Source organism: Zalophus californianus, chromosome 14 (genome assembly GCF_009762305.2).
Source record: "Zalophus californianus isolate mZalCal1 chromosome 14, mZalCal1.pri.v2, whole genome shotgun sequence".
NCBI lineage: Eukaryota > Metazoa > Chordata > Mammalia > Carnivora > Otariidae > Zalophus > Zalophus californianus.
The window spans coordinates 28,544,092-28,562,014 of record NC_045608.1 but is presented as its reverse complement, the minus strand read 5'-3'; the positions used below and the strand labels follow the sequence as shown (position 1 = coordinate 28,562,014).

At 41.4% G+C, this 17,923-nt stretch overlaps 1 protein-coding gene across 5 annotated transcripts in view; it reads left to right on the top strand.

Moving 5' to 3' along the window:
* The window catches only part of LOC113912311 (protein HIRA), an 87,835-nt gene extending 82,831 nt beyond the window's left edge, over positions 1-5,004 (top strand). For all 5 annotated transcript variants that reach the window (XM_027575301.2, XM_027575303.2, XM_027575302.2 and 2 more), the window contains one exon: positions 1,280-5,004. In XM_027575301.2, the coding sequence (XP_027431102.1) occupies positions 1,280-1,734 (455 nt within the window). In that variant the 3' untranslated portion in view covers positions 1,735-5,004. The remainder of the gene's footprint in view (positions 1-1,279) is intronic.
* The last annotated feature ends 12,919 nt before the right edge of the window (positions 5,005-17,923 follow it).

The window sequence follows — 17,923 nt, the reverse complement described above, 5'->3', positions numbered from 1 at the left end:
CTTTTTCTTATCTGACTACTGTGGCTGGGACTCCCAGTACTGTGTTGAAAAAAAGGTAGTGAGAGTGGGCAGCCTTGTCTTATTCCTGGTCTTAGAGGAAAAGCTCTCAGTTTTTCACCTTGAATATGATGTTAGCTGTGGGCTTTTCATATATGGCCTTTATTATGTTTCTATATCTTACATGATCAGCACTCATGGAGGCTTTCAACCTAAGGCCATTTGACTTTCTTTAATTGTGTGAAATCTACCTGTATTATTTCCTTGAATATTTCCTTCTTTCTTCTTTCTCTGTCCTGTGGGACCCATTATGTAGAATTGGGCCCTTCTGTCATCCTCCATCTGCCTTTACTTTTCCTGTATGGTTTCTCTGCTTGCATTTTCCTCTTTGTGTACTCCCTCCTCGAGCATGGTCTGGTCCTCCATCTGACTCCACTCTGACTTGGTCTCCAGCAGTGTCCATTCTTCTGCAGATCCCATCCCTTCAACCACTGTGTTGCTCAAACTTAATATCTACACTTGGTTCTTTTCTTTAATTCCTTGTCTTTCTACCATGCTTATTTTAACATCTTGGGCCTTCCTTCTGTTCCAGCGGTCAGAGTTGTGCATTTGGTGGTTTTTTCTTTGCAGCAGCTGTGCTCCTCAGGGTTCTGTGCAACAGAGACTCCTCCTTGCAGTGCATGTTGCAGAGGAGCCGAGGCAGACTATGGTGCCAGTGCACCCAGGCATGAAAGAGTCCTGGGCAAGGCCCAAGGGCAGAGGCCCCAGGATTGTAAAACCAAGGCCAGCCACTGCCTCCCAGATGCCTCTTCGCTCCTAGACTTGACCTCAGACCCCCAGAGAGCATCCATATTAGGGAACAACTCCTCCAGGATGGCCATCCACCCGCTCCTCTCCCCTAATATCCTACTTCCATCCTGCTCTGGAAGGCCAAGTTACTGTGGCCAGTAATTAGTGCAGGTGAAGGCCAGCAGTGACTGTGCCAGCGGACTTAGGGGACACAGAGGAGCCGAACCTACCCTCGTTTTCTTTGCTGTATCCTTGCACTGTGTCCCTCCCCTGCTCCCTGCCACTCCACCCTGCATGCCCCAGCTTAGGCATTTAGCTTGCCTGGGACTTCCCAGCATGTGGAGAAATTGTTCTCATCCATCTGTGGTTTCTCCAGGGGGTGTCTGGGGGTCAGATGGGCAGACACAGGGTCTCTGCCAGGCCAAGGAAGCCCAGCACCGTCCAGGTCTCCTCACTGACACTTGCACTCAACTGTCACACTTTGTGTCCACAGGGTCTGCGGAAGAGGGAGCTGCTGAAGGAGCTGCTGCCGGTCATCGGGCAGAATCTCCGCTTTCAGCGCCTCTTTACCGAGTGTCAGGAGCAGCTCGACATCCTGAGGGACAAGTAGCCTGCCCAGGCCTTCCCTGGCTGCAACAAGGGCAGGGCCACACTCTCGCCGCTGACAATGCACACGGCCACCTCTCACCTCGTCAGACCACAGAAGGACGAGGAGACACTGGCAGGAGGTGGGCTGTCCTGTGCCAGCGCTGGCCCAACTCCCTAGGCGGGCTTCCCCCATATCCTGGGCCCGTTGCTCCCTCAGAGGGGGGCAGCTCTGCCCGCCACTCATCCCTCCCTCCAGGACCCCTGTGCGGAGCTGGGGTTGGGGCCCTGCCCTGCTGCCCTGGGGTCAGTGAGGCACTCCCAGGCCTGCCGTTTCCAGCACGGGCCCGAGGTGGACACTAGTCCCTGCCACTGCAGGCATCGTGCTGCTTCAGCTATGACGAATGAGCCATTTGTGAAAGAGAGACCCCTGAAATGTTAGTGTATTATGCAGTCGGTAGACTGACCCGAGACCTATGTAAAAGGAAAAGCTATTCCAACGCGGACTATTTTTGTACTAGAATTTGCTAACTTGTAATATGGAATTTTCCTTTTGGCCAATAATCAGGATTTCCCTATAAGTCACTTGGACATTGGTCACTTGTAGGAAATTTAAACTCTAATTATGACAGCTACATTGAAAAATAATTGTACTGAAATTAACTTGTCTATCTTCATTTGGTTTTAATTTTTAAATGTTTGTAAAAAGAGACTGTTTTTTGGGGAATGGGGCAGAGGGGTGGGCGATTTCTTTTGTAAGTGTAAAATAAATGAACACGCATTGGATACCAAATCATCCTGGCTTCCCCTGCCTTTTCCTTCTAACTTCCACCTTCCTCCCCTGCCATAGCTCCCTCTCCCAAAATGGGCAGTTCTGGAACATCAGAACTGGAAGGAATCTTTGATGTCCTCTAATGGCCCCAACCTCTCGGTGCAGAAATTCATTACCCAGCATGGAGGTCACTTCGTTGACCATGAAGCATCTGAGGCTTCTGGGGCTAGCAGATAGGCCACCTCACCTGAGTCTCCTCCCAAGCCAGTCATCGAGGTCCTTGCTTCTGGCTGTGCTGTGCCCCTTGGTCCCCAGTCATGCTGGGCACCAAGGGCTACAGCTGGCTTGCCAATTTTGTGGAAGGAAATCATTAAGTACAGACTGGGGTTTTCTGAAGAATTATCTAAAAGCTGTGATTTTTCTAGAATGTGTTCCAGAAGCTCACCCACAGGAGAGGAAATAGCTAGAATCACAGAATCTTCAAGCATGGTGAGGATGGAGCACCTTTACCTCTGTGTTATGCACCTCTCTGTTGCTTCCCTGCCAGTTGTGTGGGATCCCAAGTCTCAAGAAAGAGGCGTGGATTTGGAATTAGAAGACCTGGGTGACTCTGGCCACTGGTATCCCCTCTCTGGATGCTTTCCTACCTAGTGGCCATCTTACTGCCTTCTCATTCATGTCAGGTAGCTGGATGAGACACAGGCATACATGCTTGCCTGACAAAGCCAAAGCACAGAGTGCATGTGAGTATGAACACCTCAAAGGCCAGGCTGCAAGTGTGAGCTATTCTTAAAGGAATGAGGAGCCAGAGATGCTATGCAGGTCAGGCAGCGCCCCTGGCAATTCGGCAGCAAGGCATGGAGAACTCTGGAGCCACAGGATGCACATGGCCTTGGGACTGACAGGTTTGTCTGGAATCCAGACCAGCAAAAATCTGGGCCTACTTTTCAGCTGTCAGATGGAGATGAGGTTAAGAAAACCTGCATGGTTGTGAGGACTAACCAGGATCACACAGGCAGAGTCCTGGTGCTTAACAAATGCCTCTTTGAAGAAAACTTCAATAGTCAGTGTTTTACAGTATTATTTGTGGGTTTTTTTGTTTGTTTTTTAAATAGGCTCCACGCCCAGCTCGGAGCCCAGCGTGGGGCCTGAACTCACAACCCTGAGATCAGGACCTGAGCTGGGATCAAGAGTCAGATGCCCAACAACTGAGCCACCTGACACTATTATTTGGAGAGGAGAGGAAAATGAAAGATGTCACGGACTTCTGCTTCCAGCCAAGATGGAATAACAGGAACCAAACTGACCCACCTATCTGAACCAACCAAAAAAGCCAGTCAACATATATGAAACAATGATCTCAAGACACTGAATATCAGAAAACAAAGGACAATAATCCTGGGAGATGGAAAAAACAAAAAAGATGAGCCCTGTGACTGCCCCAGCTTACTACCCAGAGAGTTTCCAGGCTGTAGCAAAGGGAGGAGAAGCTGAGGTAGAGCCCAGCTGACTACTTGAGTTGAAGAAATAAAGCTGAGAACCCAGGGAGACCAGGGCAGCTAGAGTTCACAGGACAGAATACCAGAAAGGAAAAGCTCCATAGAGAACCCTACCCTCAGTAGAGAAAGCCCTTACCCTATCAGTGCATATTTAACTGAGCACTGATCAGGGTGTAGAAATGAGACAGCTAAGGGTAGACAGAGAACCACCTGAAAGGATTAGAGTGAAAATTGCCTAAGTATCACTTAGGGCTAAGAACAGTACCTGTTCCTACTAACCAGATTAGAAAACCTTGTAACTCACAGGCTTGGAGAGAGTACTCAGGAAGTATTGCCTAAATATTGAAGAATAATTAGAATACTGCTCCAGATTCATCTAACAAAAATAAAAGCAAGACCCAAAGGGATCAAACTTTCCAACTAATTAATTACATTGCAAAGCAAATTTCAAGAGGTTTTATAACAATACTAAAGTATGCAACATCCAACAAAGTAAAGTTTACAATGTCTGGCATCCAAACAAAGACTACCAGGCACAAGAAGCAGGGACATGATCCAAGATGAGAAAAATCAATCAAAACTGACCCTGAACTTACACGGATATTAAAATTAACAGAGGATATTAAAATGAACACTATCCATTATGTTAAAAAAAATTGAGTGCAAACATAGAAGACCATAAGAAAGTCACAAACTTCTAAAAATGAAAAAGATGAAATTGCAGAAGAAAAGATTTGTGAATGTAAAGCCATAGCAATAAAAATTCTCCAAAACAGAAAAAAAAATCATAAAAGGAAAGAAAAAAAAATAGTGTCAATACGCCATGGGACAATGTCAAGTAACGCAATATACAAGCAATTGAAGTCCTCAAAGGACAGGGGAGAAAAGGAGGTGACAGAAAAAAGTTATTTGGAGAAATAATGGCAAAAAAAAAACTTGCCCCACACTTATTCTTTGTGCTTCTGCTGGTGACCCGTGTGCCACTGTCCCTTTTCTCCTCACCCTACCCCTAATGCCTGCTGACCTCCCTACTCTGTCCACTGATGCCCACACCTTCCCACTACCTCTGCCTGCTGACCTTATTTGCAAGTAGAACACTGGGGCCCTCTATCTTCCAGGGCTGGGACTCCTTGCCTTTCAGAGTTCTGACTTGATCATCTTGGGCACCTCCCAGCTGTAGCCTCCAGATCACGTATGAGGAGTCAGAACCCTTTACAAATTAGGTTGCTGCAGTGAGGGTTGTATATACACATAGCAGGGACACTCAAGAGAACAAAATCCATTATCTCTTCCCATATGTGAACTCTTATCCCTGTCCTTTCACATACATGGCAAGTATTTTCTCCAGATTGTTTTTCATCTTTAAATGTTATTGGTGTTTTGGTTTTAAGTTTATAATTTTTGTGAAATTTAATTATTGCTCTTTTGTATCTTAAATTTAATAAAAATTTAATTACTTTTGTAATTAATTATTTTGAACTGAGGACACTTCCCCAAAGATACATGGGTGGCAACTAAAATAAGTACATGAAAAGATGTTCAACATCATTAGTCATTCAGAAAATGCAAATGATAGATGATAAAACCACAATGATATAGCAAGACATACATATTAGAATGACTTTTTTTTTTTAAGAATCAGCTCCCTTCTATTTATTTCCTAGAATTTCCATTTGTTTGAATTCAACTTCTCCATACATTTTAGTAACTATTAACCTTCTACTCTGTCTGATATACAGTTTTCCCCTTTGTCCATAGCCTACTTTTTTTTAATTTAAATGTAATTAGCCAACATACAGTACATCATTAGTTTTTGATGTAGTGTTCAATGATTCATTAGTTGCATATAACACCCATTATATATACTACTGAATATTAGTAAGAATGTGCAGCAACTAGAACATTTATACATTGCTAGCAGGAAGGCAAAGTAGTCACTTTATGATAAAGCTTGACAGTGCCTTATAAAGTTAAAAATACATACCAAAGGACCCATTCCTAGGTTTTTGGTTTTGTTTTTAAAGATATAAAACATTTTCATCAACACCAGAATGCCTCATGTTGCCCTTTAAGAAATTTTACTGAAATATAATTCACATAACATGCAGTTTACCTATTGAAAGTGTACAATTCAATGGTTTTTAGTAGAGTTACACGCATATGCACACCCATTGCCATAGTCAGTATTAGAACATTTTTATAACCTCAAGAAGAAACTCCGCAGACTTTTTTATGACCCATTCCTGTCATGCAAAGCAATCATCAATCTACTTTCTGTCTCTATAATTTGCCTATTCTGGATATTTCATATAAATGGAATCATAGAATATGTCGTATTTTGTGACTGGCTTACTTCACTTAGCATAATGTTTTCAAGGTTCAACCATGTTGTAGCCTGTATTAGTACTTCATTCCTTCTTATGGTCAAATAATATTCCATTGTTTGGAATACCACATTTGGCTTATCTATTCACCCACTGATGGACATTTGGGTTGATTTCACCTTTTGACGATTATGGGTGATGCTGCCATCAACATTCGTGTACACATTTTTGTATGGACTTGTTTTCATTTCTCATGAATGTATACATAGATCTTGTGATGAGCACTGGGTGTTATACGTAACTAATGAATCATTGAACACTACATCAAAAACTAATGATGTACTATACAGTGGATAATTGAACATAATAAAAAAAAAAGAGGGGGCGGAGCAAGATGGCGGAGGAGTAGGAGACCTAGATTTTGTCTGGTCTCAGGAATTCAGCTGAATAGGGATCAAACCATTCTGAACACCTACGAACTCAACAGGAGATCGAACAGGAGAGTAGCAACAACTCTCTGAACAGAGAAGCGACCACTTACTGGAAGGTAGGACGTGCGGAGAAGTGAATCCGAGGCGATATTCGGGAGGATAGACGGCGGGGGAGGGGCCTCCGCCGGCCGCTTCTGGCAAGTGCTAGAGCCGCGGAGCACAAAATCGGACCTTTTAAAAGTTGGCTCGGCAGAGGGACGCCGCTGCAGTGGCTAAGCGGGGGGTGGAATCCTCCCGGGACAGTGTGGTCTCAGGACCCTTGGGGTCACAGAGAGACCGGGGGTGCCTGAGTGCGGCAGAGCTGCCAGGTGTCGGGGCGGGGAAGCCGGCTGCAGATACGGACCAGAGTCGCGGGCTCTCAGCTCGGGGTTGCCATAAACTGTGATCTGCGGCCCAGTCGGGGCACGGCTCCCCCAGCAAGGACCCAACAAGCAGCAGATCCGGGGAGACTCCCCTTCCTTCCCGGGGAGGAGCGGTGCGGGAACGCACTGCAGGGATCTGCTGGGTTTGGAGACTCCGAGCGGGGTCGGGTGCCAGAGATAGCAACGCTCGATCACAGGCCGGGTGAGCACGGAGTGCGGCCGGAGACCGGGGACACGGGAGTGACTGCTTTTCTCTGGGGGCGCACTGAGGAGTGGGGCCCCGAGTTCTCGGCTCCTCCGGGCGGAGACTGGGAGGCCGCCATTTTCGCCCTGGTCCTCCAAAGCTGTACCGAGAGCTTGCAGGGAACAAAAGCTCCTGAGAGCAAACTGGAGCAGCTTCCTTAGCCCGGACCGACAAGGGCGGGGCAATTCCGCCTCCGGCAAAGACATTTGGAAACCACAGCAACAGGCCCCTCCCCCAGAAGATCAACACAAACAGTCAGCAAGCCAAGACCAAGTTGATCGATCAAGGAGAATAGGAGAACTCCAGCGCTAGGGGAATACTGCACATAGATTCATGGCTTCTTTTTTTTTTTTTTTTTTTTTTTTTTTTTACCATGATTCATTATTTCATCAAAGTTAATTTTTGTTGACTTTTTTTTATTTTTCTCTTTCCCTTTTTCAACCAACATCTTATAAATCCCTTTTTAAAAAAAAAAAAAAAAATTTTATTTTTTTTTTCATTTTTAGAGTCATATTTTATCCCTTCATAGTAGTTATCCTTGTTTTTGGCATATATATATAAGTTGTTCTCTCTTTAAAATTTTGAGGTACAGTTTCTTCTAACAGATCAAAATATACCCTAAACCACTAGTGTATGGCTTTGTTCTAGTCTCCTGCCTGATCACATTCTCTCCCTTTTTCCTTTTTTTTTTTTCCTTAAATCTTCTTTCTTTTTTCAAACAACTTATCTTACCAAGTCCTTTTATAAAATCTTTTATAATTTTCATCTTTACAGTCATCTTCCATCCCTTCATTGTATCAACCCTTATTTTGTACATATATGCCTTTCTTCCTTTAAAATTTTAGGAGGCACTTTTTTCTAACAGACCAAAATACGCCCAAAATCTAGTGTGTGGCACTGATCTATGCACTAGCCTGATCATATTTGATCATATTGTGCCTTTTTTGAATTGTTTTGTTTTTGTTTTTATCTTTTTTTTTTCTTTTTCTCTTTCTTTTTTCTTTCTTTCCCTTTCTTTTCCCCTGGTTTCAGGTCTTTTCTGATTTGTATACAGTATATTTGCTGGGGACGTTGTAAACCTGTTAGCCCTTTGTTCTCTCATTCATCTATTCTCCTCTGGACAAAATGACAAGACGAAAGAAATCACCTCAGCAAAAAGAACAAGAGGTAGTACCGTCAGCCAGGGACCTACTCAATACGGACATTAGTACGATGTCGGACCTAGAGTTCAGAATCATGACTTTAAAGATACTAGCTGGGCTTGAAAAAAGCGTGGAAGTTATTAGAGAAACCCTTTCTGGAGAAATAAAAGAACTAAAATCTAACCAAATCGAAATCAAAAAGGCTATTGATGAGGTGCAATCAAAAATGGGGGCACTAAATGCTAGGATAAATGAGGCAGAAGAGAGAATCAGCGATATAGAAGACCAAATGATGGAAAATAAAGAGGCTGAGAAAAAGAGAGAGAAACAACTACAGGATCACGAGGGCAGAATTCGAGAGATAAGTGATACGATAAGACGAAACAACATTAGAATAATTGGGATCCCAGAAGAAGAAGAGAGAGAGAGAGGGGCAGAAGGTATATTGGAGCAAATTATAGCAGAGAACTTCCCTAATGTGAGGAAGGAAACAGGCATTAAAATCCAGGAGGCACAGAGAACCCCTCTCAAAATCAATAAAAATAGGTCAACACCCCGACATCTAATAGTAAAACTTACGAGTCTCAGAGACAAAGAGAAAATCCTGAAAGCAGCTCGGGAGAAGAGATATGTAACCTACAATGGTAGAAACATTAGATTGGCAACAGACCTATCCACAGAGACCTGGCAGGCCAGAAAGGACTGGCAAGATATCTTCAGAGCACTAAACGAGAAAAATATGCAGCCAAGAATACTATATCCAGCTAGGCTGTCATTGAAAATAGAAGGAGAGATAAAAAGCTTCCAGAACAAACAAAAACTAAAGGAATTTGCAAACACGAAACCAGCCCTCCAAGAAATATTGAGAGGGGTCCTCTAAGCAAAGAGAGAACCTAAAAACAGCAAAGAGCAGAAACGAACACAGACAACAGACAGTTAACAGTCACCTTACAGGTAATACAATGGCACTAAATTCATACCTTTCAATAGTTACCCTGAATGTAAATGGGCTAAATGCCCCAATCAAAAGACACAGGCTATCAGATTGGATTAAAAAACAAGACCCATCAATATGCTGTCTGCAAGAGACTCATTTTACACCCAAAGACACCCCCAGATTGAAAGTGAGGGGGTGGAAAACCATTTACCATGCTAATGGACGCCAAAAGAAAGCTGGGGTGGCAATCCTTATATCAGACAAACTAGATTTTAAAACAAAGACTGTAATAAGAGATGAGGAAGGACACTATATCCTACTTAAAGGGTCTATCCAACAAGAAGATCTAACAATTGTAAATATCTATGCCCCGAACATGGGAGCAGCCAATTATATAAGGCGATTAATAACAAAAGCAAAGAAACACATTGACAACAATACAATAATAGTGGGGGACTTTAACACCCCCCTGACTGAAATGGACAGATCATCTAAGCAAAAGATCAACAAGGAAATAAAGACTTTAAATGACACACTGGACCAAATGGACTTCACAGACATATTCAGAACATTCCATCCCAAAGCAACGGAATACACATTCTTCTCTAGTGCCCATGGAACATTCTCCAGAATTGATCACATCCTAGGTCACAAATCAGGTCTCAATCGGTACCAAAAGATTGGGATCATTCCCTGCATATTTTCAGACCACAATGCTTTGAAACTAGAACTCAACCACAAGAGGAAAGTCGGAAAGAACTCAAATACATGGAGGCTAAAGAGCATCCTACTAAAGAATGAATGGGTCAACCAAGAAATTAAAGAAGAATTAAAAAAATTCATGGAAACCAATGAAAATGAAAACACAACTGTTCAAAATCTTTGGGATACAGCAAAGGCAGTCCTGAGAGGAAAGTATATAGCAATACAAGCCTTTCTCAAGAAACAAGAAAGGTCTCAAATACACAACCTAACCCTACACCTAAAGGAGCTGGAGAAAGAACAGCAAAGAAAGCCTAAACCCAGCAGGAGAAGAGAAATCATAAAGATCAGAGCAGAAATCAATGAACTAGAAAGCAAAAGAACAGTAGAACAGATCAACGAAACTAGGAGCTGGTTCTTTGAAAGAATTAACAAGATTGATAAACCCCTGGCCAGACTGATCAAAAAGAAAAGAGAAATGACCCAAATCAACAAAATCATGAATGAAAGAGGAGAGATCACAAGCAACACCAAAGAAATACAAACAATTATAAGAACATATTATGAGCAACTCTATGCCAGCAAATTAGATAACCTGGAAGAAATGGGTGCATTCCTAGAGATGTATCAACTACCAAAATTGAACCAGGAAGAAATAGAAAACCTGAACAGACCTATAACCACTAAGGAAATTGAAACAGTCATCAAAAATCTCCCAAGAAACAAAAGCCCAGGGCCAGATGGCTTCCCAGGGGAATTCTATCAGACCTTTCAAGAAGAATTAATACCTATTCTCCTGAAACTGTTCCAAAAAATAGAAATGGAAGGGAAACTTCCAAACTCATTTTATGAGGCCAGCATTACCTTGATCCCAAAACCAGACAAAGACCCCATCAAAAAAGAGAATTACAGACCAATATCCTTGATGAACATGGATGCAAAAATTCTCACCAAAATACTAGCCAATAGGATCCAACAGTACATTAAAAGGATTATTCACCATGACCAAGTGGGATTTATCCCTGGGCTGCAAGGCTGGTTCAACATCCGCAAATCAATCAACGTGATACAATACATTAACAAAAGAAAGAACAAGAATCATATGATCCTCTCAATAGATGCAGAAAAAGCATTTGACAAAGTACAACATCCTTTCTTGATCAAAACTCTTCAGAGTATAGGGATAGAGGGTACATACCTCAATATCATAAAAGCCATCTACGAAAAACCTACAGCGAATATCATTCTCAATGGGGAAAGGCTGAGAGCTTTTCCCCTAAGGTCAGGAACGCGGCAGGGATGTCCACTCTCACCACTGCTATTCAACATAGTATTAGAAGTCCTAGCCACAGCAATCAGACAACAAAAAGAAATCAAAGGCATCCAAATCGGCAAAGAGGAAGTCAAACTCTCACTCTTTGCAGATGATATGATACTGTATGTGGAAAACCCAAAAGACTCCACCCCAAAACTGCTAGAACTCATACAGGAATTCAGTAAAGTAGCAGGCTATAAAATCAATGCACAGAAATCAGTGGCATTCCTATACACCAACAACAAGACAGAAGAGAGACAAATCAAGGAGTCTATCCCATTTACAATTGCACCCAAAACCATTAGATACCTAGGAATAAATCTAACCAAAGAGGCAAAGGATCTGTACTCAGAAAACTATAAAATACTCAGGAAAGAAATTGAAGAAGACACAAAGAAATGGAAAAACGTTCCATGCTCATGGATTGGGAGAATCAACATTGTGAAGATGTCAATGCTACCTAGAGCAATCTACACATTCAATGCAATCCCCATCAAAATACCATCCACTTTTTTCAAAGAAATGGAACAAATAATCCTAAAATTTGTATGGAACCAGAAGAGACCCAGAATAGCCAGAGGAATACTGAAAAAGAAAAGCAAAGCTGGCGGCATCACAATTCCGGACTTCCAGCTCTATTACAAAGCTGTCATCATCAAGACAGTATGGTACTGGCACAAAAACAGACACAGAGATCAATGGAACAGAATTGAGAGCCCAGAAATGGACCCTCAACTCTATGGTCAACTTATTTTTGACAAAGCAGGAAAGAATGTCCAATGGCAAAAAGACAGTCTCTTCAACAAATGGTGTTGGGAAAATTGGACAGCCACATGCAGAAGAATGAAACTGGACCATTTCCTTACACCACACACAAAAATAGATTCCAAATGGTTGAAAGACTTAAATGTGAGACAGGAGTCCATCCAAATCCTAAAGGAGAACACAGGTAGCAACCTTTTCGACCTTAGCCGCAGCAACTTCTTCCTAGAAACATCGCCAAAGGCACGGGAAGCCAGGGCAAAAATGAACTATTGGGATTTCATCAAGATAAAAAGCTTTTGCACAGCAAAAGAAACAGTCCACAAAACCAAAAGACAACCGACAGAATGGGAGAAAATATTTGCAAATGACATATCAGATAAAGGGCTAGTATCCAAAATCTATAAAGAACTTATCAAACTCAACACCCAAAGAACAAATAATCCAATCAAGAAATGGGCAGAAGACATGAACAGACATTTCTCCAAAGAAGACATCCAAATGGCCAACAGGCACATGAAAAAGTGCTCAACATCGCTTGGCATCAGGGAAATCCAAATCAAAACCTCAATGAGATACCACCTCACACCCGTCAGAATGGCTAAAATTAACAAGTCAGGGAACGACAGATGTTGGCGGGGATGTGGAGAAAGGGGAACCCTCCTACACTGTTGGTGGGAATGCAAGCTGGTGCAACCCCTCTGGAAAACAGTATGGAGGTTCCTCAAACAGTTGAAATTAGAGCTACCGTTCGATCCAGCAATTGCACTACTGGGTATTTACCACAAAGATACAAATGTAGGGACCCGAAGGGGTACGTGTACCCCAATGTTTATAGCAGCAATGTCCACCATAGCCAAACTGTGGAAAGAGCCAAGATGCCCATCGACAGATGAATGGATAAAGAAGATGTGGTATATATACACAATGGAATATTATGCAGCCATCAAAAGGAATGAGATCTTGCCATTTGCAACGACGTGGATGGAACTGGAGGGTGTTATGCTGAGTGAAATAAGTCAATCAGAGAAAGACATGTATCACATGACCTCACTGATATGAGGAATTCTTAATCTCAGGAAACAACTGAGTGTTACTGGAGTGGTTGGGGGTGGGAGGGATGGGGTGGCTGGGTGATAGATATTGGGGAGGGTATGTGCTACGGTGAGCACTGTGAATTGTGCAAGACTGTTGAATCACAGATCTGTACTTCTGAAACAAATAATGCAACATATTTTAAGAAAAAAGAAAAAGAAGAAGATAACAGGAGAGGAAGAAAAGGGGAGTATGTCAGAGGGGGAGACGAAGCATGAGAGATGATGGACTCTGAAAAACAAACTGAGGGTTCTAGAGGGGAGGGGGGTAGGGGGATGGGTTAGCCTGGTGATGGGTATTGAGGAGGGCACGTTCTGCATGGAGCACTGGGTGTTATGAACAAACAATGAATCATGGAACACTGCACCAAAAACTAATGATGTAATATATGGTGATTAACATAACAATAAAAAATTAAAAAAAAATACACTCTAAAAAAAAAAAAAAAAAAAAAAGAATTGCTAGGTCATATGGTGACTCTATAATTAACTGTTTGAGGAAATTCTAGACTACATTCCAAATGGCTGTACCATTTTACATTTGTTACCAGCAATATATAAGAGTTCTGATTTATCCTCATTCTCACCACTTAGATTCTTATTATCTTAACTTTTTTATTATAGCCATCTGAGTGAGTGTGAAAAAGTATCCCAGTGTGGTTTTCATTTGCATTTCCCTAGTGACTAAATATGGTGAGCATCTTTTAATGTACTTACTGGTCATTTAAAATATCTTATTTAGAGAAATATCTTTTCAGATCTTTTGCCAATTTTTAAATTGGGTTATTTGTCTTTATTACTGAGTTGTAAGAGTTTTTTATACATTCTAATACAAGTTCCTTCTCAGGTATATGATTTACAAATATTTCCTCCTATTCTGCAGGTTGTGCATTTACTTTCTTGATAGTGTCTTTGAAGCATAGAAGTTTTCAGTTTTGATGAAGTCCAATTTATTTTTTCATTTGTTGCTTATTCTTCTAGTCTCATATCTAAGAAATCATTGATGAATTTTGAGGTTATGTAAATTTACCCCTATGTATTCTACTAAGAATTTTGTAGTTTTGGCTTTTATATTTAGGACTTTGATCCATTTTTTTATGTTACCATTCTGTGACTTTTTTATTTAAATTCAATTAATTAGCACATGATGTATTATTAGTTTCAGAGGTAGAGTTCAGTGATTCACCAGCCTTATATAATCCCCAGTGCTCATTACATCATGTGCCCTCCTTAATGCCCATCACCCAGTTACCCCATCCCCCCCCTCCCCCCAGCAACCCTCGGTTTGTTTCCTATGATTAAGAGTCTCTTATGGTTTGTCTCCCTCTCTGATTTCATCTTGTTTTATTTTTCCCTCCCTTCCCTATGATCCTGTTCTGTTTCTTAAATTCCACATATGAGTGAGACTATATAATTGTCTTTCTCTGACTTATTTCGCTTAGCATAATACCCTCTAGTTTCATCCACATTGTTGCAAATGGCAAGATTTCATTTATCTTGATGCCTGAGTAGTATTCCATTGTATATCTATACCACATCTTTTTTATCCATTCATTGTCAATGGACATCTGGGCTCTTTCCATAGTTTGGCTATTGTGGACATTGTGGCTAGAAACATTGGGGTGCAGGTGCCCCTTCAGATGAGTACATTTGTATCTTTGGAGTAAATCCCTAGTAGTACAATTGCTGTGTCATAGGGTAGCTCTATTTTCAACTTTTTGAGGAACCTCCAGACTGTTTTCCAGAGTGGAGGCACCAGCTTGCATTCCCACCAAGAGTGTAAGAGAGTTCCCCGTGGGGCACCTAGGTGGCTCAGTCAGTTAAGCACCTGCCTCTGGCTCAGGTCATAATCCCAGGGTCCTGGGATGGAGCCCCACGTCTGACTCCCTACTCAGTGGGGAATCTGCTTCTCCCTTTGCCCCTCCTCCTGCTCATGCTCTCTCTCTCAATAAATAAATAAAGTCTTAAAAATAAATAAATAAAAGAGGGTTCCCCTTTCTCCACATCCTTGCCAACATCTGTTGTTTCCTGACTTGTTAATTTTTGCCATTCTGGCTGGTGTGAAGTGGTATCTCATTGTGGTTTTGATTTGTATTCCCCTCATGCCAAGTGATGTTGAGCATTTTTTTATGTGTCTGTTGGCCATTTGTATGTCTTCCTCGGAGAAGTGTCTGTTCATGTCTTCTACCCATTTCTTGATTGGATTCTTTTTTCTTTGGGTGTTGAGTTTGAGAAGTTCTTTATAAATTTTGGATACTAGCCTTTCATGTTATAAGACATTTGCAAATATCTTTCCCCATTTTGTCAGTTGTCTTTTGGTTTTGTTTACTGTTTCCTTTGCTGTGCAGAAGCTTTTTATCTTGATGAAGTCCCAGTAGTTCATTTTTTTCCTTTGTTTCCCTTGCCTTTGGAGACGTGTCTAGCAAGAATTTGCTGTGGCCGAGGTCACAAAGTTTGCTGCCTATGTTCTCCTCTAGGATTTAATGGATTCCTGTCTCACATTTAGGTCTTTCATCCATTTTGAGTCTGTTTTTCTGCATGGTGTAAGGAAATGGTCCAGTTTCATTCTTCTGCATGTGGCTGTCCAATTTTCCCAATACCATTTGTTGAAGAGGATTTTTTCCACTGGATATTCTTTCCTGCTTTGTCAAAGATTAGCTGACCATAGAGTTGAGGGTCCATTTCTAGGTTCTCTATTCTTTTCCCGTGATCTATGTCTATGTTTTTGTGCCAGGAACATACTGTCTTGATGATTACAGCTTTGTAACATAGCTTGAAGTCCAAAATTGTGATGCCACTGGCTTTGGTTTTCTTTTTCAACATTCCTCTGCCTATTTGGGTCTTTCTAGTTCCATTACAAATTTTAGGATTATTTGTTCCAGCTCTGTGAAAAATCTCGATGATACTTTGATAGGGATCGCATTGAATGTATAGAGTGCTCTAGGTAGCATAGACATTTTAACAATATTTGTTTTTCCAATCCATGAGCACAGAATATTTTTCCATTTCTTTGTGTCTTCCTCAATTTCTTTCATGAGTGTTTTATAGTTTTCTGAGTACAGATCCTTTGCCTCTTTGGTTGTTAGGTTTATTCCTAAGTATCTTATGGGTTTTGGTGTAATTGTAAATGGGATCAACTCTTTAATTTCTCTTTTTTCTGTCTCATTGTGAGTGTATAGAAATGTAAATGATTTCTGTGCATTGATTTTATATCCTGCCACTTTGCTGAATTCCTGTATGAATTCTAGAAATTTGGGGGTGAAGTCTTTTGGGTTTTCCCCATAGAGTATCACATCATCTGCGCAAAGAGTGAGAGTTTGACTTATTCTTCGCCAATTCGGATGACTTTTATTTCTTTTTCTTTTCTGACTGCTGAGGCTAGGACTTCTAGTAAATGTTGAACAGCAGTGGTGAGAATGGACATCTTTGTCGTGTTCCTGACCTTAGGGGAAAAGCTCTCAGTTTTTTCCCATTGAGAATGATATTCACTGTGGGCTTTTCATAGATGGCTTTTATGATATTGAGGTATGCTCCCTCTATCCCTACTGTGAAGAGTTTTAATCAAAAAAGGATGCTGTACTTTGTCAAATGCTTTTTCTGCATCTACTGAAAAGATGATATGGTTCTTGTCCTTTCTTTTATTAATGTAGTGTATCACATTGATTGATTTGCAGACGTTGAACCACCCTTGCAGCCCAGGAATAAATCCCACTTGGTCATAATGAATAATCCTTTTGATGTACTGTTGGATCCTATTGGCTAGTATCTCAGTGAGAATGTTTGCATCCATGTTCATCGCAGATATCGGTCTGCAATTCTTTTTGGTGGGGTGTTTGTCTGGTTTTGGGATCAAGGTAATGCTGGCCTCATAAAATGAGCTTGGAAGTTTTCCTTCAATGTCTGTATTTTGAAACAGCTTCAAAAGAATAGGTATTAATTCTTCCTTAAATGTTTGGTAGAATTCTCCTGGGAAGCCGTCCAGCACTGGACTCTTGTTTTGGGGGAGATTTTTGATGACTGCTTCAAGTTCCTCACTGGTTATGGGTCTGTTCAGCTTTTCTATTTCTCCCTGTTTCAGTTTTAGTAGTTTATATGTTTCTGGGAATGCGTCCATTTCTTCCAGATTGCCTAATTTGTTGGCATATATGGCTCATAATATGTTCTTACAATTGTCTGTGTTTCTTTGGTGTTGGTTGTGATCTCTCCTCTTTCATTCATGATTTTATTTATTTGGGTCATTTTTCTTTTTGATAAGTCTGGCCAGGAGTTTATCGATCTTATTAATTCTTTCAAAGAACAAGCTCCTAGTTTCATTGATCTGTTCTACTGTTCTTTTGGTTTCTATTTCATTGATTTCTGCTCTAATCTTTATTAATTCTCTTCTGCTGGGTTTAGGTTTTATTTGCAGTTCTTTCTCCAGCTCCTTTAGGTGTAAGTTTAGGTTGTGTATTTGAGACCTTTCTTGTTTCTTGAGAAAGCCTTGTATTGCTATATACTTCCCTCTTAGGACCATCTTTGCTGCATCCCAGAGGTTTTGAACAGTTGTGTTTTCATTTTCATTTGTTTTCATGAATTTTTTAAATTCTTCTTTAATTCCCTGGTTAACCCATTCATTCTTTAGAGGGATGCTCTTTTTTTTTTTTTTAAGATTTTATTTATTTATTCATGAGAGACAGACAGAGAGAGAGGGAGAGAGGCAGAGGGAGAAGCAGGCTCCCTAGGAGCAGGGAGCCCGATGCGGGACTCGATCCCAGGACCCTGGGATCATGACCTGAGCCGAAGGCAGACACTCAACCATCTGAGCCACCCAGGCGCCCTAGAGGGATGCTCTTTAACCTCCATGTATTTGAGTTCCTTCTAAATTTCCTCTAGTGATTGAGTTCCAGTTTCAAGGCATTGTGGTCTGAA